General features: G+C 33.6%; 1 protein-coding gene across 4 annotated transcripts in view; it reads left to right on the forward strand.

Annotated features, from left to right (window-relative positions):
• The window catches only part of SCYL2 (SCY1 like pseudokinase 2), a 62721-nt gene extending 39081 nt beyond the window's left edge, over positions 1 to 23640 (forward strand). For all 4 annotated transcript variants that reach the window (XM_026013014.2, XM_072724676.1, XM_072724678.1 and 1 more), the window contains 10 exons: positions 53 to 229; positions 1753 to 1875; positions 5338 to 5451; positions 8829 to 8961; positions 10788 to 10906; positions 14962 to 15062; positions 17220 to 17286; positions 18026 to 18121; positions 19116 to 19235; positions 20303 to 23640. In XM_026013014.2, the coding sequence (XP_025868799.1) occupies positions 53 to 229; positions 1753 to 1875; positions 5338 to 5451; positions 8829 to 8961; positions 10788 to 10906; positions 14962 to 15062; positions 17220 to 17286; positions 18026 to 18121; positions 19116 to 19235; positions 20303 to 20947 (1695 nt within the window). In that variant the 3' untranslated portion in view covers positions 20948 to 23640. The remainder of the gene's footprint in view (positions 1 to 52; positions 230 to 1752; positions 1876 to 5337; positions 5452 to 8828; positions 8962 to 10787; positions 10907 to 14961; positions 15063 to 17219; positions 17287 to 18025; positions 18122 to 19115; positions 19236 to 20302) is intronic.
• The last annotated feature ends 810 nt before the right edge of the window (positions 23641 to 24450 follow it).

Below are 24450 nucleotides of genomic sequence, written 5' to 3' on the forward strand. Positions count from 1 at the left end.
ACTAAAGACCTGAAGTTAAATTTAGTTTTATGAAAACATTTTTGCCTTTCAGCGTGTCATTGTGCAGAGAATTTTGCCTTGTTTGACTTCAGAATTTGTAAACCCTGACATGGTACCTTTTGTTTTGCCCAATGTTCTACTGATTGCCGAAGAATGCACCAAAGAAGAATATGTCAAATTAATTCTACCTGAACTTGGTCCTGTCTTTAAACAGCAGGAGCCAATCCAGGTATGTGTATAGGTACTCTTTCCTATTATTTAATGATATTAGTCAATGATGACTATCATTGAAAATGGAAGGAATGGGTATGCGACTTCTTAAAAAATGTGGTAAGTATAAGAGACTTTCTTTTCCGTTAGTCAGAAGCAATTTTGTGTGTGTTTGAAGTGAACCATTGTTAAAATTATAAACTGTACAAGTAAATGTCTATAGCTCTCCATAACTTACCATCTCAGAAAATAAATTGTAATGAGATGTTATACTCTTCTTATTGGCCTTATTAAAAGTTATAGGTTTGGGAAAAGAGATGTTATTTTTCTGCTGCACTTTTAAGTATTTGCTTTTTGTTTTGTTTCGTTTTGTTATTTAGGGTCTTTAATTTGTAGATAGTTTATTATGCCAGTTGTTTCTCTTTATTTTACTGGTAACAAGTAGTTTCACCAGAAGAAGGAAAATGCTTACAGCACCGTGGAAGTAATATGTGTATTATGTGTGTGTACTGTAAGTGAAAATGTAATTAGTCTCTGATATAGACTCTACTGTAATATTTATTTGTCAGATTCAAGGTAGTCTTGTATTTACAACCAGTAGAGTCACACACCTGTGTTTGAATCTGGTCTTCTTCATCCTTACTAGAAGTATGACTTGGACAAAACATTACTCTCTTAAAGCCTCTCTTTGCTCATTTCTAAAGCAAAAGTGTTGTTGAGATTAAATGAAATTTCTAGGGATATAGTAAATATTATTACATGTTTTTGCCTCTGCATGGCAGGAGCTTATTAGTAAACCATCAACTACTTGGTTTAATGGTTCTATGACAAGTTTTTTATGGCCCTTCCTTTGAAAGGAGGGGGAGAGAAGGAAGTCTGTGCTAGTAAGGCAAGAGTTCCTATGGCTAAGAAGGGGCAGTGAGGGAACTATAGGCTTTGAAGCAGAATTCCCCAAACCTGTCAGGACATTAGGAAGGAAAGTGGTGCGTGCAGCCACATGTTCACTCAGTATTCTGCATCAATAAAAGGGACAGTTTGTTCCTTATAATATAGGTATGGGTGGCAGCTAGGTGAGAAAACAAGTGATCTGGAACAAAAACTGTTTCCTTCTAGAATTTTTCATGACAGTCTCTTTCATTTCTGTACCTTTTCTTCTACTCTTAATCTTAGAAGCCAAGTAAATTTACTACTTTGGGATACCTGACTTTGTTGTTCTCAGGCTTTCTTTTTTTTCTTTTTTTTAATTCAGTAGATTTCCAGGTAGTGGTAGTTATGAGTATGTGACGTAGTACTGAAGGTATATGAGAGTTAGGAAATTAGTCTTCATTTAAATGTTTAAACTGAGAGCAGATGTTAAATATTGTGCTTCTGAATATGTAAGAAACTTGATTTGTATGTTTTTGTCTTCCATGCCTTCAGGCTAGCAACATGGTGAGTGTCAAGATATAAAACTAACTCTTCTGAAAATACTTTAAATTTTATCATATGTGAAATCTTATAAAGATTCTAGACTTTAATACATTGTTCCCCTTTTTTACACAGATTTTGTTAATTTTCTTACAAAAAATGGATTTGCTACTAACCAAAACTCCTCCTGATGAGATTAAGAACAGTGTCCTACCAATGGTTTACAGAGCACTAGAGGCTCCTTCCATTCAAATTCAGGTATAATATTTGATTTTTTTCTTTAATAATGATTTTGATTTTTAAAAAATTTTTGATTTTTAAGGCAAAAGAAAGAAGTATGTCTTGGGTTTGATTTGTAAAATCCTTTACATGAAACTCAATAGTGATATATATGAATCCATTGAATTGGATGGTTTACTGTTACTAAAATATATACTTAGTATCTACTACTGTATCTGCTCCCAATTAATTTAAAGAATCAATTGACAAATACCTGTATTAATGAGGTAAAATTATTCATTACTTTCATTTATCAAAAATGTTGTATTCTGGAAGATTTGATTTATTATAGTTTGGATCAGTGTATCTTCTTCCTAAATGGTTAACTAACATAGGAATGAAAATGTCAAAGATACATGTGCTTTTTTTTATGAAAACATTAAGTATGTACTCCCATAATTATAATTTTCTTTCATGCTTTGATAACTCAGTCTTCTAAGTGCGCCTTCTATACTGAAGTTAATTTGTGTAGCAGGTAGATAGAAAACCAGACAGTAATTTAGTGTGACTATTCCTAATGTACATTTGTAGTTATGCTTTGTGACAAAGGTGATGTTAAACTGTTGTGTACTTTGCCAAAACTTTTACTCCTTTAGCTTTGCTATTAAAAGTTTGGTTCGTAAGGCTATATGGAAAATAATTTTGAATCACTGTTAAAGTTTAATTTTTTTGATTTTTCTTTTTACTTTGGAAGATAAGTACTTATTTTAAGAACATCTCACTGCATAAATGGTTTTATATTTAAAGTTTCTTTGCCAGTATAGAAATCCTAGTAAAGAAAAGCAGAATTTTAATTTTTAAAAGCTATTGACCAAAGCCTTTTTTTTTTTTTCCTAATATGAACCTAGTATCAGGGGCACCCAGCTAGCTCAATCATTAGAGCATGTGATTCTTGATCACAGAGTTGTGAGTTTGAGCTCCATGTTGGGTGAAGAGATTACTTAAGAATAAGTGAAGTGAAACTAATACCACATGTATAAGGTCACTTTTTTGACTCATTTCAGTCTTTGTCTAAGTTCTTTTGTTCAAAGTTGTGAAATTGATGTTAAATTTTGTCCGTATAAGGTTATGCTTTTAACGTGAGAGGATTAGGGAAGGTGTACTTATTTCTACATTTTAGCTCTTTCCAAAGGAGTTGTGAATTATTGCTTCCTAAAACATTCCCCACAGGCCTTGGTCACCAACCTGGTCTTATAGTCAGTGAAATTAAAAAAGAGAGAAAAGGCATGAAAGCCCATTTTTCTTCCTAAGGGGATTCATTTAGCCAATCAGTATTGGCCAATAAGTATTTATTAAAATAGTTAATATTTAATCCAGATTAACCTGTGCAACTTTGCTGAATTTTCCAAACCAGCATTTCTTGTATCATTCAATATAAGTCTTCAGTCACCAATCCAGCTAATTAGTATCAGCATTGCTCGGTGGAGTCTGATAAAGTTAAAAGACTAAGCTTTGGGAGAATCCTAGAGCAAGAGTAAGAAACATCTTTTCAAGTTTCATGCAAGTAGAAGACTAGAAAGTAACTTCTGAAATTCATTTTTGGGGTGATATTTATAAAGTGAAATTTGATTAAAAATATTTAAGAGGCTAAAGAGTTTAGAAAAGTATTTGGGAAAGTAGAGATGGTTTACCAAAGTTAGGATGCTTAGAGGCATGAACAGGAATAATATATGTGAACCAATTTAAAACATTTTTACCTTTAAAATTAAAGACAGAAGCTGTGTTTATTCTCCTCTCTCCACCATCAGTTATAAAGTATATACTACAAGGCAGAGAATACTGAGAATGAGCAGATGACTTCCTTGAGTTTGATTTCTTTCAATCTCCTATTCATAGGTTCTTGATCATATTTCCTCGGAAGAGCTCTTCCTCCCCTCCTTTAGCTAAATGATTTAGACATAATTTAAGATTTGCCTCTTTTTAACCTACTGCTAGATTATACAGTACAATGCACATGCATGCCCACTGTCTTGAATTAAAGGCTGACCTTCCCTACGGACACAGCCTCTGGTAACAGGAGCAGTGTCTCATGAACTATTCATCCTTGCGTATTCTCTCCCATCTGTGGTAAATTGTCCCGTGATTGTAGCTTGTACTTCTTATCCTCAAGTTATGTCACTTATTTAAAAACACTTATTTATTGTGGCTCTAAGTGGATATAAATATATAACTCTTATATCTGCCTCTTGGAAATCTGAGAATAAAGCAAATAAAATATGTGGCCATTGTTTTGATAACAAATTCTTAGTAGTTAATTCATTTCTATCTGCTAACGACAAATGAATGTCTTTAAGCATACCAAAGTTTGTCCAGCTCTTTCCCTGATACACATTTATGCCACATTTAGTCCCCCTTCCCCTAGTCCCCCCATCTTTTCCTCTTAGCTTCTTACTCAGAGTTCCCAGTTACAGTCACTTACATTAGGGCCAGCATTGGCTAACAATGTTGTAAATAACCTTTTCCTGTTTCTGTGACTTATACTTGCTTAAGTTTCAGAATTTGGAAGTATGTAAAAATATAAAGAAAATCAGAATCCGGGAACCCTGGGTGGCGCAGCAGTTTAGTGCCTGCCTTTGGCCCAGGGCGCGATCCTGGAGACCCAGGATCGAATCCCATGTCGGGCTCCCGGTGCATGGAGCCTGCTTCTCCCTCTGCCTGTGTCTCTGCCTCTCTCTCTCTCTCTCTGTGACTATCATAAACAAACAAACAAACAAACAAAGAAATAAATAAAAATAAAAAAAAAAAAAGAAAATCAAAATCCTCTCTCAGAGATGTCCAGAGTTAACATTTCCAGATGTCCAGAGTTAACATTTCCAGATCTATCCTTGAGTCTTTCTCCCTAAGCCTATAGACAGACACATGTACATACATATTTTAAAAACTGGGGTTATATAATAGTATCTTATTGCATTTCCCCCCAGTATAATTAAATTATCTTTTAAAATATATTAAAGAAAATGTTTGTATTATATTCTGTCATAAGGATATATGTTAACAGCTAAGAAATCCCTTATTTAAGAGGAATAGTTTTATGTCACATTGTACTTGATTTTCTGTCATGTGTACTTGCTAGTCCCTCAAAGATAGCAAAACTTAGGTGTTCCCATTTTTAAATAATAAATGATGAGGTGTGTTATCAGGGAAAGAAATTAGGAACGCGACCAAGGAAATCTTGTTACCATATGCTAGCTTATATGACCTTGCGTGATTTTGAAGATGGTCTTTTGAGTCTGTTTCCTCATATATAAAGTTGAAAACTAATGATAACTGTTCTTTCAAATAGTTATTGAAAGGAGTAAATGATATAATGTACATGAAAGTTTATTTCAAACTATGTGACAAATTAAATTAGCCTTGCAAATACAAAATGTTTTTTAATATGTGAGAGAAAAGATGAAGAGAATCTTTCCCTGAGATTGAATTGGTGTATTTTCTTAATAGGAACTCTGTTTAAACATCATTCCAACCTTTGCGAATCTTATAGACTACCCATCCATGAAAAATGCTTTGATTCCAAGAATTAAAAATGCATGTCTACAAACGTCTTCTCTGGCTGTAAGTAATTGCATTATAATTTGTGCTTTTCTTTAACTTCTTATTGTTTTAAATTATTTTCTTATTGCTAAATAACCCTTTTATAGTTTGTATATATATATATTTCATCTTGGCTGTAGATAACCTTTATATAGTACTATAAAAGTGAGCAGTGACTGTAGTTTTCCCTGATACATAATTTTGCAATATTGCATCCCTGACTTCCCATCCCTTAACTTTGAGTTCTCCAATAGAAAATTTGAGTAATTTTTCTTTTTTAATACTTTTCTGCTTTAATTCATAATTTATTTTGTTGGTAGTTTTAAAATAATCATGAGAGTTTAACTTGGTGTATAAGCCTAAAAACTTTTTGAACAGCTTCTTTTTATAAATTGTCTTTATTTTTAGTCATCTATTTCTGTACTTTTTATCTACCACTTTACTTGCCTACTTTAGAAAAAATAAGGGTACAGTAAAGCAATACATTAATAAGCATACAAGTGGGGGGAAATACTTGTGCTCAAAAATCTAGGTCAAAGGCAGATGACTCCTTTGAATATAGAATTTTGAGAGTTAATAGTTGGTAGTCAGGGAAGTAGTAAATAACAATAAATAACAGTTCTGATTATTTCATATTGGAAAGAATGTATATTCCCAACCTTTTCTCTGACAGTAGATCATAAGAATTTATCCACAGATAATTCTTTATTAGAAGTAACATTAACATTCTCTTCAAATAGCAGTTTTGGAAAAGAGGAAGAAATGTCCTTTGTTCATCTGATCAGTTCTTTCTATTGATGTTTGATAATGGTCATGTTATTAAATTTCCATTTTGCAAATACAGTTCTTTTGAGATCTCTTCTATCTTAGGTGCAATGCAAATTTAAATATAAGCATTTGTGGCTTAAGCTTTAACTTAAGACAAAAGCAATTTATTTATTTATTTATTTATTTATTTATTTATTATTTATTTATTTATTTATTTATTTATTTATTTATTTATTTGACAAAAGCAATTTAAATGGCATTTTACCTTATAGTGATCTAATCCATTTTAGTTCATGGGTTTCTTTTTGGGGTAGGGTGGTGGTGGTGGGGGTGTATAAAGGCTCTGAGATGGAAAACAACACCAAAATAGGAAAAAATAACATTGTTTACCAAAATGAACAAGTGTGAAATGAAGTCAAGAAACTGGAGTTCTTGGGGATCTCTGGGTGGCTCAGTGGTTCAGCGCCTGCCTTTGGCCGAGGGCGTGGTCCTGGAGTCCCGGGATCGAGTCTCCTGTCAGGCTTCCGACATGGAGCCTGCTTCTCCCTCTGCCTGTGTCTCTGCCTCTTTCTCTCTCTCTCTCTCTCTATCATGAATAAATAAATAAATCTTAAAAAAAAAAAAAAAGAAATCCGAGTTCTTATTCTGACTCTACTACTAACTGACCTGTGGCATTGGGCAAGTTACTCTAGCCCTCTGAGTCTTTTTCTTCATAAAAGTTAAAAGTATTTGAAATTCAGTTCTTTTCCCTGAAATTTTCTAAATTTTATGATTGAATTTTTGAAATAGATGGTAATACAATACAGCTTAAAATTTCATTTTCAAAATGCCCTTTAAAAATCTGTAGGCACCTGGCTGACTTGGTCAGTAGGGCATGTGACTTGTGATTTTGAAGTTTTAAGTTCAAGCTCCATGTTGGTTATAGAGATGACTTAAAATAAAATAAAAAATAAAATCTTAACCCCATAAGTCGTACTGTATTTTATGGTGGCTTAGATTTATTTTAGCATACTTATGTCAAAGTACATGTTCTATTTCAGTTCTAAGTATTTATGCAGAATGAGTGGGAAGCACTGATACTTAACTGATCTGAATTGATGCCTGGGGATGTCTTTTTAAGATGCCAACTGAGCCATTAAAGACATGATTACAAAGAGTTACACTGAATGTATTTAGAGCAGTAACCCTGGAGTGGATTTGCATTTTTTATATCATGTATAGTGCTCCTATTTTCAGAGGGACAACTGTGAGTTGTGAATTGCATTCATAGACATAGATCTCTAAGGTTAAAAATTTCTAACTGGGAAATTAGTGAAACATGTGTTATGAGTTAGAATTGTATTTTAATACTGTTTCCTGAAAGAAAAGAAAAATAAATTCTACACAGAGGTAGGTAAAATGCTCCAAGAGTTCTATTTCTTCATGACTTACATGACTAATATTTTATATTAAAAATAAAAAATTAAACTAGTATGTCTAACTTGACACACATACACACACACATAAAGAATGTAGCAAATCATTTTATAACACTGATTCTAAGAACAAATCAATTTGTTAGAATTAGAATTCTAATTAGAATTCTAATTAGAATTCTTTTTGAATTTGTAATATCCCTTATGTTTGAATTTCAGAAAACAGTTATACTTTTTCAAAAAATTTTACCATCTTTCTTGTAGATATGCTTTTTTTTTTTTTTAACCAACTAAATTATTTTCTGCTTTTCTTAGTTTTGTGGGTTTTTTTGTTTGTTTGTTTTTGGAAATTGAAATTTAATTGATAGGATCCTGACTCAAGATACTATTTTTAAAAAATTGAAATATAATTGACGTACAGTGTTAGATTAGTTTCAAATGTCTAATACAATAATTGAACAATTCTAAACGTTCCTCAGTGCTCATCATGATAAATATACTCTTGATCCCCTTTATTTCACCCAGCCCCCAGTCTCCCACCCACCTCCCCTTTGGCAACCATCAGTTTTTTATATTTAACAGTGTGGTGTGTTTTTTGCTTTGTCTTTTTTCTCTAAGTATTTTATCTTAACATATTCAAGCTAAAAAAATAGGGTGTGAAGTATTTATCAAAATTGTCAAGTGAATATATAGAATTTTGATAAAAGAGCTCTTAAGTATCTGTGTTAAAGATATATTTAGAAATAGAAAACTTTATGTAGGGTAAAATATAGTTTTCACATGTTGAAATATTTAAGAATGAATTAAATCTGAGTTATAAATAAACTACTTGAAGCCTAGTAAAATTGGTCACTTGGTAGGAGAATGTAGTCCTTTTAATAATTCAGATATCCCCAAAGAAATATTGTTAGTAAATACATGTATAGTAAAGCTTCTCTAATCCTAATCACTTCATTTAAAAGGATACAAAATTGAAGTCATCACTTAGCTAACTAGTACCAGTGTCCTGGTAAAGCAATAATAAATTCTGAAACAAGTCCGGGGGAGTTAGTAAATATGGATTTCTTATGTTAATAAAGGACGAAAGCTTTAAAACCTACTTTTATTGAAATTTTAACATATATATTTACATATGAAGATTAAATTTATAGTTTAACATTTTGTTCTAGATTGTAAAGACTTTAAATGACTAATGCAATTTACCTCTTTTAATAGGTTCGTGTAAATTCATTAGTGTGCTTAGGAAAGATTTTGGAATACTTGGATAAGTGGTTTGTACTTGATGATATCCTGCCCTTCTTACAACAGATTCCATCCAAGGAACCTGCAGTCCTCATGGGAATTTTAGGTAGCTGAAAACTTAATGTCATTTGATGCTACTTTTTTGTTTTATAGTCATGCAAGTGAATTTTCCAAATTACAAAACATTTGGTATCATTTTCTCAAGTATATGGCATTTAGTAATTGAGGAATGATGGGATAAATACTGTGATATAACTTCTTTGTGTTAATTTTAGCAAAAACTGTAGAAGCTTCCTTGACATTTACAAAAGAATTAGACATTTGGGAATCCCAGCTTCACAAATAATCATGATCACATGTAGTTTTCCCTGTAAAATGATACCAAATAAGAGAGGCAAACTAAGCTGCTTGAAATGCTGATGCCAGTCTTAATAGTAATACTTGTTGGTTATTTGGTACCCATTTTGTAAAAAGTACTATACTATTTTCTCTGCATTATCTCATTTTATCCCCTCCAAATTCCAGTCAGAGAGGTACTATTATTTCTGCTTTACAGTAAGGAAATTGAGGCCCAGAGTTTAAGTTAGTTATCCAAGAAAACACAACTGATAGGGCTGGTTTTTAATTTGTTTATGTTCAGATCTTAACCAGTATGTTTCACAACTGAGTGATACGCTGATAAAACATATCAGCCTTACAGCATTTCTATCCTATCAGCATAATTACAAATTACTTTGTCAAGAAACTCTAAAATTGTTTATTAGTTAAAGCTTTGATGGTCTAGTCTGGAAATGCTGAGGTTCTGCTATACTCCTGGAAACAGACATAATTGTAGAATCATAAAACATTAACAAGTTTACTTTTTACTAAATTTAAAGTTTGTTAATTTTGAAGAAAAACCAAATTATTCAGCTGTGTATTTTTAACACCTACTATAATGCCTATAGAAAGTCCTCAGTAAATATTTGTAGGAATGGTCAGCAAATAATTTATTGTGGATCTCTGTAGACATGGGATATGGTATGAAATTTTTAGGCTCAAAGAAATTAGTCTTCTTGAGAAGGAGTTTGGCATAGCAGAAAGAGCCCTAGCTCCAGTCCTGGCTGTGTCAGTTCCTAGAATGACTTTGAAAAGTTGCTTCATCTGTCAAATGAAGATGAAAATGCATCATTATGGGAGTCTTATGAGAATTCACTGAGAAAATGGGAAGGGAAAAGTAATGAGCATAGCAAATAAGTGCCTAGCAAATGAGCATTTAGTAGGTGTTCAATAAAATTACTCTTTGAGTATATAAATGAAGTATACATTAACAGGAAAGTGACAGGATATGGTATGTTCTAAGGATATGGATTATACACAGAACACAACAGACAGTCACCAAATGAGAAACAATGTGCTCAGTTTACCAAATGAAGGCTTTGTGGAATAGGGGTAATAAGCAGAGTCTTGAAATTTGAGTAAATTACTATAGGGAAGGATCAGGTGGGGGTGAATTAAATTATTAAAGTTTCAAATATGTTAAGTCCAATTAGTTAAGCAAATGAAGCTTTAAGACCTACACTCACACACTTGTGAAGTAGAGGTCTCAAGTTTGAGTGAGAAGTCTGAACTATATATTCAGATATTTTCAGGATAGAAGGTCATTCTGTAACCTTGCTGCTGCATTAAGGATTTTGGTGTTACGCTGACATTAAATGTGCTCTTAAGCCAAAAGAATTCATGATAAATATGTCATGGTGTTTAAATCAAAACTGGTGATAAAGCTGAAATCATCCTGATCCATATGTAAGAGCATTCTCATTCTAGGCACTGGCAAGAAAAAGTTTGTAATTATACTGATTATCAAGAGATTTCATGTACATACAGTATTTTCCTAATGTCTATTAATATGTGGTATTGAACTATAAAATTTGTCTCATTCTTTTCTATCAGGTATTTACAAATGTACTTTTACTCATAAGAAGTTGGGAATCACCAAAGAACAATTGGCTGGAAAAGTATTGCCTCATCTGATTCCCCTGAGTATTGAAAATAATCTTAATCTCAATCAGGTAGGAATAGTTTTGGGCTTTATTCAGTTTATCCAGCTTACTGTTTTCTTGGCATTAAATATATAAATATAATATATTTAAATGTTGCTAAAACAAGGAAAAATATGCCACAGAGTTCAATAAAGAAAGTTTGTGGATTCAAAGTAAGCAGTATGTGAATTGGAAGGATAGATTAATGAAGCCTTCATTGGGAGATAGTAAACAACTAGAACATTGAAAGATATGTAGGGTTTTGGGCTACTTCAAATTGGGGATGGAAAGTTAACATGAACAAGGAAAAAATTAATGTAATGTGGCTGGGATGTGTATCTGTTATTTATTGTTACATAACAAATCACTATAAACTAGATGGTTTAAAACAATTTTATTATTTCATTGTGTTTCATTGGCTGGATCAGCCAAGCCAGGGCATGGATTCTCTGTTCAGAGTTTCTCACAAAGCTACAATCAAAGGCTGGGGTATCATGTGAAGGCTCAACTGGGGAAAGAAGGCTTTGCTTCTAAGCTGCTTGCATGGTTGTTGGCAGGATTCAGTTCCTTTTAGGTTGTTGAAATGAGGGCTTCAGTTCCTAGCTCTCTGTTAGCTGGAGGCCCTGTCAGTTCTGTGCTTCATGGCATTCCAGCATGACACCTTGTTTCATCAAAGTGGGAGAGAGAGTTGACTAGAAAGATGGAGGATATAGCATCCTGTAGGATAATCAAGGAAATGACATCCATTACCTTTGTTGGATTCTGTTGCTTGCCAGCATGTCACAGGTCTTGCCCAATCAAAGATTAGGGAATTACACAAAGGCCTTAGCAGCAGAATGAGGAGATAATTTAGAACCATTGTAGAGTCTGTCTGCCATAGGAATTGAATAATCCAGTTCAACTGAGAGGTACTTGTAATATAATAGGGGAGCAATGGGAGATAGATAAATCAAGACTAGAATAGGTAGACTTTAAATTGCTGTCTGATTTAGGTATTTGCTTTTTGTGGTTTTTTTTTTTTATTTTAATTCTAGTATAGTTAACATACAGTGTTATATTAGTTTCATGTGTACTGGTTTAGGTATTTGAAATTTCTAGATGTGGTAAACATTTGATCAAAAAGGTAATGTAGGGGCACCTGGGTGACTCAGTTCATTGAGCATTTCCCTTCAGCTCAGGTCATGATCCTGGTGTCCCAGGATCGAGCCTTGCATTGATCAGGGAGCCTGCTTTTCTCTCTGCCCCTCACCCCACTTGTGCTCTCTCTCTCTCTCTCTTTCACTCTCTTTCGATCTCTCTTTCAAATAAATAAATAAAATAAAATCTTAAAAAGAGGTAATGTGTTCAAAGATTATCTCTTTGCATACCTCTATCAGCATAGTTATCACAGCTATGTACTTATGTGTCTGCCTTTCCCAGAAGGCTGGTTATTATATCTTATTCTTTATTATATCCCCAGCACTTAGCGCAATGCTAAAACCAAAAATATTTATTGAATTGAGAGAAAATTTGAGTTAGAGTAATGATAAGTCATTTTGTTCACTGTAGAACTGCTGTTTAATGGAGTAAAATGGAAAAAGACTGGGATTGGTTGGTTACTGTTTAATAAGGAGTGTCAGGAATGGATAGGCAGGCAAGATTGGGTGCTAAGTACTGAAAGTGAGTTAGAGCAATTAAGGAAGCAGAACACTGGGAGTTAAGCAGGAAAGCTTTTGTGGAGAGTGCTGAGTGAATGGAGTTTTGGAGTTAGAGAAATTTGTGAAATTAATCAGATCCAAAATTTCATTTGAAGTGTTATGGTAAGCCTCTGAAATTTTGTGTCCCTAAATGTCAATTTTTGGTTTGATAGTTTCTTCATACCTTGGGTGGCAGGGTTGAGGTTATAATTGGCCAAAAAGGAAACAGTGGATATTGGGGGAAAATAGGATGATAATATGTGTAAGTCCAATTTTGGTCATTTCTGTTATTAGTTTTCATATTTCTGATTGAAGATGTTTTTAAATATTCCCAAATGCTTATTTCAGGATATATAATTTCATTTGAAATGTGGTGTTAGTTTTCTTCAGCTGTATGGTTGATTTTTTTCTTTAGAGGCCTATTTTCATCAACAGCAATACTTTAATTCATATTTTCTGGTATTTTACAATAGTTAACATGAGTGTGGTCTCTTTTCTTAGTTCATGGAAAGGGTTCCTAATTTAAGACTGCCCTCTTCTGTCAATTCTGATTTAAAATAATCTAAATATATTATTATGTGAAATAAGATAACTTGATTTAAGAAAGTACATTTTTTTTGGTATTTGATTATAAAACAGGGAATACTTAGTAGCAATCAAAACATCATACCACAACTTGTGTTGGGTGAGGGTTCCAAAGACCACTTCCAGATGCAGTGATTCATTAGAAGGAGTCATGGGCTCAGCATATAGTTGTATTCATGGCTATGATTTTTTAAAGTAAAAGGATATAAAGCAAAATCAGCAAGAAGAGAAGGCTTATAGGGCAAAGTCTGGAGGAAACCAGATTCAGTGTCCAGAGTCATCTCCGTATATGTACCTTCCCTGGTAATGAGCGGTGACTGTATATATGAAGTGTTGTAGCTGCATCTGCCCGTCATGTACTCAAATTCCAGACTTCCAAAAGGAAAGCACATGTTTAGCATAAAAGTCTTTTTTTTTTTTGCATAAAAGTCTTTGCACAGTTTAATGAGCCACTATTATCAGTTAATGGCGGGAACCCTCCTAAAATCTGACTTTCTGGACACTGGCCAAGGGCCAGCCTTGCAAGACGGCCTTTTCAAAGACAGCAGTCCAGACCTCCTATGCTAATTCTTCTGTTCAGTGTGCAATGATACAGATGAATCTCACAGACATAATGTTGAGTAAGTGAAGCCAGACACAGAAGATCTACCAGATGATTCCATTTATATTAAGTACAAAAACAGTCCAAGCTACATACCAGAAGTCAGACTAGTGTTTACTCACGATAAGAGGGGTGGGAGGCAGCTAGAAAGGGGCACAAGGAAACTTATCGGGTACTGCCAGTGTTCTTGTTCTACATCTGACTACTGGTTAAATTCATTTGAATGTTTTGATATGTGTGCTTAGGCGTATACTTTTCTGTTAGTATACTTCATTACAAAGTTAAAAAGATTAATCAGAGAGTCCAGACAAACTGCTCAGGAAGTAATGCCTTTTGTTACTCTCATGGTAAGACAGAGGATGAACAGATGACTCAGCCCAGTGAGGAGCAGTGTCCCATAGAAACGAGCTCTGGAGACAGGCTTACATGAATTCTGAGCCTGCCAAATGTTATTTAGTATCTCTTACTCAGTTGCTTTCTCTCCCTGAGCCAGTTGCCTCATTTATGGAATAGAAATATTAATAAATCTACTTTGAAGAGTGGTGTAAGCAGCACAAAAAGATTTGGGAGGGAAAGAAAGCAGTTTCTAGATTCTTCCTGCAACATATGGTGGTGTTCAAATAAATTGTTCATGATGATCTCAGGTACTCTAAGAAACATCATTTAACCAGAGCTTAAACTACATTATGACATAGTGTTAAATATACTTTAAGAACTTTAATTATTTGAAAGTTAAACTACATACATTTAATATTTCTATTAACTTTTTAGAAAACAGATTTATTTTAGCCAAACATCATTTTTTTAATAATAATCTGAATAAACTGATTTTTTAAAGCATTATTAAATCGGTTGTTTCCAGATATGCAGAACTTTAGATGGTCAGTTTGGGACTATTCGAGGAAATCAGTATGTGATTACTGGGGGTAAATTTATAAGATCCCTGAATAATAGTTAGATAATTCAGGCTATAAAACTAATTGAGATACATTTTCTGGAACTGAAAATCCTCACCAATTTTATCAACATCATACAGACATACTATAAAAGCTTGCTATGATATGCTGAGTTTAAATATACTATTTTTGTGACATCAGTTCTATGAGTGGGTCATATTCTGGTAAAAATAGAGAATATTATGATTAACTCATTGAATTATTTTATTAGATTACATTTGCTGCTAATTTGAAATATTATAACTATGTCAATTTCTTATTGCATAGTTCAATTCTTTCATTTCCGTCATAAAAGAGATGCTTAACAGATTGGAATCTGAACATAAGACTAAACTGGAGCAACTACATATAATGCAAGAACAGCAGAAGTAAGTAGGTTGCATATGAATTGTACATGGCCCAGGAGTGAGATTAAAGTTACCTCATGATTGATTTTCTGGAATAAGGACTAGAAAAATTGATAGATTTCTGTGTTTATTTTTAAATTAAGTTTATTATTATTAAAGATTTTATTTATTTATTTGACAGAGAGAAAGAGAGCATAAGCAGGGAGAGCCGCACGTAGAGGGAAAGGGAGAAACAGGCTCCCTGCTAAGCAAGGAGCCTGATGCAGAGCTTGATCCCAGGACCATGGACTGGTGACCTGAGCCGAAGGCAGATGCTTAACTGACTGAGGCACTCTGGCACTCCAAGTTTATTATTTTAATTTCAATATAGTTAACATACAGTGTTATATTAGTTTCAGGTGCACAATATAGTGATTCAACAATTTTGTACATCATTACTCAGTGCTTATCATTAATCCCCTTGATCTGTTTTCGCCTGCTCCTCCCGTAACCATCAGTTTGTTCTGCACAGTAAAAAATGGATGGATTTCAATTTGACCACATGTAAAACATTTAAAAAATTTCCAGCACGTTAACTTGAACTGATTGAAAATATAATGTTGTAGACAATCTAATGTCATTTCTCAGGGTGATCACTGAGAGTACCACTTACACGTTTTTCAAATCTGTGAAACCCTGGTGTTTTGATTTCTCCTTTTTTCTTCTCCCTGATTCCAGAAACATTTATAGAGCGTTCATTTCATATTTAATACCACAGCATCCACTTCTTTTTTTTTAGGGAGGATTTTCTTTTTCATTTATTCATTCATTTATTTATTTATTAATTTTTTTTTTAAGATTTTATTTATTCGTGAGACACACAAAGGGAGAGAGACAGAGACACAGGCAGAGGGAGAAGCAGGCTCCATGCAGGGAGCCCGATGCGGGACTCAATCCTGGGACCCAGGGACCACGCCCTGGGCCAAAGACAGTCGCTCAACCGCTGAGCCACCCAGGCATCCCATTTATTTATTTTTTTAATTTAAATTCAATTTGCCAACATATAGTATAACACCCAGTGCTCATCCCATCAAGTGCCCTTAGGGAGGATTTTCTAAATTTGCAAAATACTAGTATTCAAAGGAGGAAGGGAAAGGTGAAAATGACTGGAGTTTTTATTAAACTCCAGTTTATTTAGATAAAATCTCCACTATATTTGTTTCCCAGAGAAAAACACATGATTTTAGGATGCCTGTTAAATCCTGAGCCAAAAGACCTCAGTAAAAAGAAACATCAGAGGCGCCTGTGTGGCTCAATCATTTAAGTGTTCTGCTCTTGATTTTGGCTCTGGCCATGATCTCAAGGTCATGAGGTCAAGCCCTCCATTGGGCGCTGTGCTGGATGTGGAGCCTGCTTAAGATTCTTCCTCTCCCTCTGCCCCTCCTCTGTCTTTCTATCTCTCCCCTTCTCTAAAAAAAGAAAGAAAAAGACTTCAGAAAATCAGTAAAATTGGTATCAGTTATGAGCAAGGTTCCCAGATAGAAATTGTTTAGCTTCTGCCCCAAGTGTAAGATGAAAGCTTATGGAAGTAAATATACCAGGTGTAGAATGACATGAAATAGCCCTTTGTATGCTCTACATATTCTGTGATGTATATATTTATGTTATTTGATGGATTGGCTATTAACCCTGAAAAATAATTTTTAAAAATTTATACAAGAAAATTTTAATATCAACTATTTATACTAGAGGTAAATTAACTTTTTTTCCCTTTTTCCTATCTAAATCTTACCTATTTTTCAAGGTATAGGTCTGGCTCATCATAGTGATTATAGCATTTATTGTGAATCAGATTCTGAATTTAATCACATCAAGTTCCTCATACCTTCTTTCTCAGTGACCTATAAGCTCTCTGACAATAAGAATCATGCTTGTCTGGTTTTATGATACACTGAGTAAATTCTCTGGTAAATCTCAAATACTGAATTAAAAAAAAAAAAGGCTTGTATATGCAATGTTACTTTTGGGCAAGCAGACATTAATTGTAAATAATAAAAAAGATTATGACTGGCCTTAAAGACTAAAATTGCAATTTGTTTAGGTTCTAATAAACTCCATATAGATGAACTATTTTTAATATGAATTTTTAAAAATAAGCATTCCTTTTTATTGCATTGTCGCAATTCAACTCTCCTGCAGATCTTTGGATATAGGAAATCAAATGAATGCTTCTGAGGAGACAAAGGTTACAAATGTTGGGTCTCAGGTAAGATATTTAGTTTATTCATTTACTTGTTTGTTTATTTTCTCCTAAGATTTTATTTAAATTCAAGTTAGTTAACTAACATATAGCATAGTATTGGTTTCAGGAGTAAAATTTAGTGATTTATCAGTTGTGTATAGCACCCAATGCTCACTCATTACATCAAGAACCCATCACCCATTTAACCCTCATCCCTCCCCTCCAGCAACCCTGTTTGTTTTGTATATTTGAGTCTCTTGTACTTTGTCTCCCTGTTTTTATCTTTATTCCCTTCCCCCATGTTCATTTGTTTCTTAAATTCCACATGTGTGTGAAATCATAAGGTATTTGTCTTTCTCTGACTTATTTCACTTAGCATAAAACACTAGTTCCATCCACATCATCGCAAATGGAAAGGTTTCATTTTTTTATGATGGCTGAGCAATGTCCCATTGTACAAATATACCACCTCTTCTTCATCCATTCATCAGTTGATGGACATTTGGGCTCTTTCCATACCTTGGCTGTTGTTGATAGTGCTGCTATAAACATTGGGGTGCATGTGCCCCTACAAATCAGTATTTCTATATCCTTCAGATAAATACCTCATAGTGCAGTTGCTACAAGGGAAGTTTATTTAGATCATTTTAATTTTTGTAAAAGGAGTTTGACAGTGTGCTTCATTTGAGGGGCTTTTGCTCTTTAAACAGTAAAATCACAATTTTTTGATGGCATTCAGGTGGCTGACATTTATATTTTTCAGCATATCGACAAAGTCTTTAACAACATTGGAGCAGACTTTCTGACTGGTGGTGAATCGGAAAATAAGGAAGATGGGTTACAGAATAAGCATAAAAGAGTAAGTTTGTTTACTTGTTCTTATAATGTACTTATTTATATTTATATTATAGGGCTTCCTGTAAACTATAGATTTTTGTTTGGAAATACTGTTTAGCATCTAAACAAGAAACATGCTTTAATAATCTTTATGAAGTCTAAAAATTGTCATGGAAACATGACCTGATTCACATTGAGAATAAACAGTCTTGGGAATTTTAACTTCCTTTGTTACTCAGTCTCCCACATGGTAGCATTTCTGGATTGCCTACCTCCTTTGTCCTTTCTCCTGCATTTTGCCAGTCATACCTCTTGATAAATTCCACTGTGTCTCTTCTCTGCTTTTGATTTTGAGTGATAAATTATGAAATGATACTTTCCAGTTGAAATATTGGTTAGTATTCAATAAAATAAATATGTCAGTTTGAATTTCTGCCAAGGGCAGGGCAGTTTTTCTTCTGTTCATTTGACAAATACTATTACCTGTATGTGCAAAGCAAGGAGCTACTGGGTGTTGGGTTTACAGAATTTTAAGAGAACATACTATGAGCTTATAGTTTAGCAGTTGATAAAACAAAAAGATAAATGTCAAATTTGATGCAGACATTAGCAGTGAAAGAAGCTGTTTACCTTTTCCTTAGCTTTTTGGTGAATTCCTAAAACATTTTTGGAATGAGGTAGATGATTAGAGTTGAATAAGAGTTTCCCTATTTTATAAAATGAAATCACCAAATCATATTCCCCTTGTCTGGAAAAAGGTCAATCTGATTAATGTTTTTAAAACAATAACTGTTTTTATCCTGGAAGTATTTTAGAAGAGATTTTCTACCTAAAGTTAAACCTCATAATAATTCAAAATATAATTTACCCTTGACAATCACCAATACAGGAGTAGTTTAAAGCTACTTGGTATTGCCAAACATACCAAGACATACTTTACAAAAAAAAGACATCTTTTATTTTACAAATGGAATTATGAAGATGCCAGTTGATATTTTGTTTTATTTTATTTTGAGGCATCACTTACACTTGAAGAAAAACAAAAATTAGCAAAAGAACAGGAGCAGGCACAGAAGTTGAAAAGCCAGCAGCCTCTGAAACCCCAAGTACACACACCTGTTGCTCCAGTCAAACAGGTCAGAATTCATTTCTTTTGTATAATTTCAGGCATACTGTACTGAAGGTAAGTATTTAACTTACTCTACCTACTAGTGTTTGTATAAAAGTATATTTCAAAGAATATTTCGATAATGCAGTTTCTAAGAAGTATAGGCATAATAGAGTTTCCAACAACTCCTCAATAGCCTGCCTAATGTAGAATGTTTTGTGATAGTGATTGTTACCAATAAAAACAAAGTTGTTTGAATAGGAGGGTTTCTTTTAAAATATTAGGCTTCTTAGTACTAATTAGCTCTGTTCACCTTGAAATGATCAGGAGTATTTTGTTTATACATTTATATATTTTTGAGCAAAAAGTAATTTTTAATTTTTGACTTTTCAATTATAGTCAGGTCTATAACTTAATTTAGGAATGCTTACCTATATGTCCTGACCAGTACTTACTTCCTATTTTGTTCCAGACACTGTTGTAGGTGCTGGTGCTATGGCAGTGTTTAAGGTTCCTGCTTGTAGAGAGTTTACACTCTTACTGGCTACAGAAATAACTTTTTCTTAAAAGCTTTCTTTACATTATTTTTTGTTACCTCCTAATCACTAAAATTCTTCTGAAAAAAATCTTTGTGGGCCAAGAGGCAAAATAAAATAATATTTTTAGGTACTTATAAAAGAATGGAGAAAACAAATTTTCACAAAATTGTGATGCAATTCAGAATACAAAAATAATAGAATATTCTTTTTGCAGTACAGATCTACCAATGAGAAGAACACAGTTCTATTTTGGAGAGCAGTGGGGAAGGCTAGCATTTATTTAATTGGGATTCAAATTTGGTGTTCCCTGTCATCAAATTGATTGTAGTTTGGTTTCATGGTCAATGTTCACGTTCAGTTCAATGTCCATCTGTTAATAAACCATATAAAAATATGTGGTCAGCTGGATTTGGCCTGTAGGCTGTAGTTTGCTAACTTGGTATAGACGGTTGAGTTTAATTTTAACTTGTCATTTATGATACAATCTATGAAATATTTGTTGATTTTAATTAATTTAGAGATCTTGGAGATAAAGTAATTCCCTTATATTTTTCAGACTAAGGACTTGACAGACACATTGATGGATAACATGTCATCTTTGACCAGCCTTTCTGTTAGTACCCCTAAAATTTCTGCTTCAAGTACCTTCACTTCCGTTCCTTCCATGGGCCTTGGCATGATGTTTTCTACACCAATTGATAATACCAAGAGAAATTTGACCAACGGCCTAAATGCTAACATGGGCTTTCAGACCTCAGGATTCAACATGCCAGTTAATACGAACCAGAACTTATTCAGTAGTCCAAGCACACCTGGGGTGACCAAGATGACACTGGGGGCACCTTCTACTTTGCCAAACTTCAGTGCTGTGAGTGTTCCTCCTGCTGGTGCAAAGCCGACTCAACAAAGACCCACAGATATGTCTGCTCTTAATAATCTCTTTGGCCCTCAGAAACCCAAAGTTAGCATGAACCAGTTGTCACAACAGAAACCAAATCAGTGGCTCAATCAGTTTGTACCTCCACAAGGGTCTCCGGGTATGGGCAGTTCAGTTATGGGAACACAGATGAATGTGATAGGACAGTCTGCCTTTGGTGTACAGGCTAATCCTTTCTTTAACCCACAGAACTTCACACAGCCACCAACCACTATGACCAACAGCAGTTCAGCTAGCAATGATTTAAAAGATCTCTTTGGGTGAGATGTCTTGCTCTATTTTTGAAGAATTGCTTCAATTTTAATCATGAGTGAACTGATTTACATCTTTATATAGTTGGCTTGGAGGAAGTACTTCAATTGGGAAGCGAATGGTTCTGTGACAGAGAACACCTTGTTTCCACGCCAGCATAGTAGTTGTATGGACTCCTAACAGTTGAGTTTTTAAAAGCATTGAGGATTTTTTTCCTCTTACCACCTCTTCTTCAAGTTTTTAAAAGACCCAACCCTTACCAGTCTCAAAGAAAAAAAGATACCCGAGTATCCTGAATAGCAGAATTTTTTAATCAAATGTTTATTTTAGCTTGTACATTTTGGTTTATTTAAAAAATTGAGTTGATGGTTAATGTAAGTTTCATATGTTAAATACTACATGGTACGCAGTCTGCCTTCACACGTCATTTGTCTTCATTTTAATGTGTGAAAAATCTTGATGCTCTCTTGATTTGTTTGCATTTAGTATAACAGTGAGATAATGATTAACTTAATGAAAAAGATCAGGTCACTTGCTTTTTTCCAATCTTATTTACTTCTCTGATGAACTAATGTTCAGTGCAAAAGACTGAGCAAATATTACAAAATTTTACTTAATGTTGATTTCATTGGTTCAAACTAAAGGCATTATTAACCATCTTAAATGCAAACTAATCATTGTAAATTATATTTTAGCATGGTCTGCCTCAAATAGTAATGTATTTTTCTGCATTTACTTGGATATATTTAGAATCACTTTCTTTCCTACTGTATCACAGAAAGAGTATGTACTGATTTGTACAGACATTTGACAAAGCCCTCTGACGTGATTTCCCTGACTCTTGCCTTCATATTTCATTTTGAATTCAAACTTCTGAGGTTGCAGCATATATGAATTGCATTTTCAAAAGGATATTTGTAAGAAACTATATTTAATGAGTAAACTTTTGAGATTTCTGCTGTATTGTTTCAAATGTAATAAACTTTACTTCTCTAAAAATGAGCAGTTGTATCTTCTCGCTACCAACAGATTAATTTTCAGCTTACTGTGATAAGGTCTGACCTCATCAATTACTGTAAAGTTGAATTGTTTTCTAGAAATTTTAGGAACCTTTTGTTTGAACATTTTTATGTCCACAAGTAGTCATTTTTAGGAACAAAAGACAAAATTCTTCCAACAGGAAACATGCTTTATTTTTTCAAGCCTTTCTCTGATACTTTTCTTTGATGTGCTGATTGTTCAACCACAGAGCCTTATGCTGTAAATGTCATTTGTATTTTGTTTAAATTATATTCCACCATTTATGTGATAACTTAAAAATGATCTTTCAGAGAACTATATAATGTGTTATAGTTGCTGCCATAGTTTGTGGTTTTTAATTCTCTGAAACCAGCAATCATTTAAAATAAATCATATTGAAGTTTAGTGTGTCATTGGAATATATATGTACACACACACTAAATATAGACATTGAAAATACATTACTTGGTTATAAAATGTAATTTGATGATACCATTGCTGGCAATATTCAGTAAAGGGGTACTTTAAAGAATAAAAGGTCAGCTTTACATCTGGTTTCTGTATCAGCTGTACTTTGTTGTTATATGGTTTTAGAGAAAAAGATTCGTAGGAATGTTGAAGAAGTATATCCAAGCGAGGAAGATCAAATGTTTTTGTCAAATATGTTCCACACCCTGACCAGATTACCTGTCTTGTTCGTAACACGATACCAATATTTCTCTTAGGGAAAGTTTGCATATGGAATAAATGCTTAATGTAAGTTGAAGAATTTCTTAGTAACAATTTAGTAACTGTTTATTAGGAAATTGCTTTTTTTGTTAAAATAACTTGATGTCAGTGTGGAACTCCTAATTAGAAGGACAACTGAATATACCAACATATGATTTGAACTCCTAAATATAGATAGATTATTTGGAAAAATATATAAGTCTTAGGTAATTTTTACACCTTGAAATTTGCTCATTCATGAGGTAATGGTGCTACATTTTTAGAAATTTTTTCCTTCACTTTTTCTGTTTTCTTGAAGGTGTTTTATCTAAATCATTTCCATCAATTGAACAGTTACCATTGCCTATTGAGAAATTCCATCTGAGAGGCGCCCGCCCGGCTGGTTCAGTCAGTAGAGCATGCAACTCTTGGTCTCAGGGTTGTGAGTTTGAGCCCCACATTGGGCATAAAGCTTATTTTAAAAAAAGAAAGAAAGAGAGAAATTACATCTGAAATACAGTGCCATTTTTAGGCTTGTATTTCTATGTGAACAGCATTTTCAAAATACTAGATCACTTTAAAATTATTTTAGCTACTGATGACATACATATCCCTTGTGCTTAGAGTAGAAAGTTGGTGGGTTAAAAAGTACCTGTTGACAAAAATTGCAAGAAAGATTTCCTTTATTTGAATTGGTTCCTTATTCTCCTAATGCTAAAATGTGTGAATATGGAGAGGATGTATAAATGGAGATTGAAATAGACTGTGTACTTGGCTGGTTTTTGTTTTTGTTTTGGAATGCTTATAATTCTTTTCACTTGAACACGTTGAGGAAGTAGGTTTTTGTTTGTTTGTTTTTTTAATGTGTAAAATACCTCACATGGTTGCTTTTACAAGATTCAAAGAAAAGGTATATGTGAAAATATCGGCTAGCAAGCACAGAGTATGCACCAAATAAATTTTAGCTTTGATAAAAATCTCCATATTAAGTTGTGATTTTATGCTTTGTGATTTACTGGTCTTGAAATAATTTTTGAGCAAAATGAATCTTTAAGAAATTGAGCTATATTGTTTTTAAGAGATCATCTGTGGTGGCTTTCAAACTGTAACCATGACACTCTTAGTAAGAAACATATCTTACTCTGCAAACCAGTATATAAAATATATACTTGAAACAAGTTTCAGAAAATGTCTTTAATACATGTGATATATTCTGATTTTTAAATTGTATCCCACTCATTAAAAGAACAACCAAAAAACCTTTATAATCTCTAAAAGAATTTCATGATGTAGTTTAAATAAAACTGGAAGGATTCAGCCCTTTTCCCAAGCAGATGTAGAAATAAAGGACAGCAGGTACTTACACAGCCTAACCCAAGGAGGTCAGAGCCAGGAATAGAAGGTAATTTTTTTTTGTTTTTTTCTAATCTGTATTCTGATACTGTCTACCACGTTGCATCCTTTATATCCTTCACTGTAGGAATTCTTCTGGAGTTGTTTCTGTTGAGACTATTTTATGTAGCAAGTATGTGTTCAGTACTCACTTGACACCACAAGTACCTTTCTGTTGGAAACAATTGGCACTGAAGGAGGATAGGGAAATGACAAAGCAGATGTTTATGGTCAGAATCAGGCTCTGCTTCTCTGAATTATGGGTGAGGAGGGCTGGAGGAGCCAGCTCAGTGGTGCTTGCAGTGCCCAAGCATGTAGTAGAATTGAAGTACATCATCTTACGGAGGAGATGGGAAAGACTGTTGTACTGAAATGGAGCTTGTTGGGTATTAGAA

This window comes from Vulpes vulpes, chromosome 10 (assembly GCF_048418805.1).
Source record: "Vulpes vulpes isolate BD-2025 chromosome 10, VulVul3, whole genome shotgun sequence".
NCBI classification, from domain to species: domain Eukaryota; kingdom Metazoa; phylum Chordata; class Mammalia; order Carnivora; family Canidae; genus Vulpes; species Vulpes vulpes.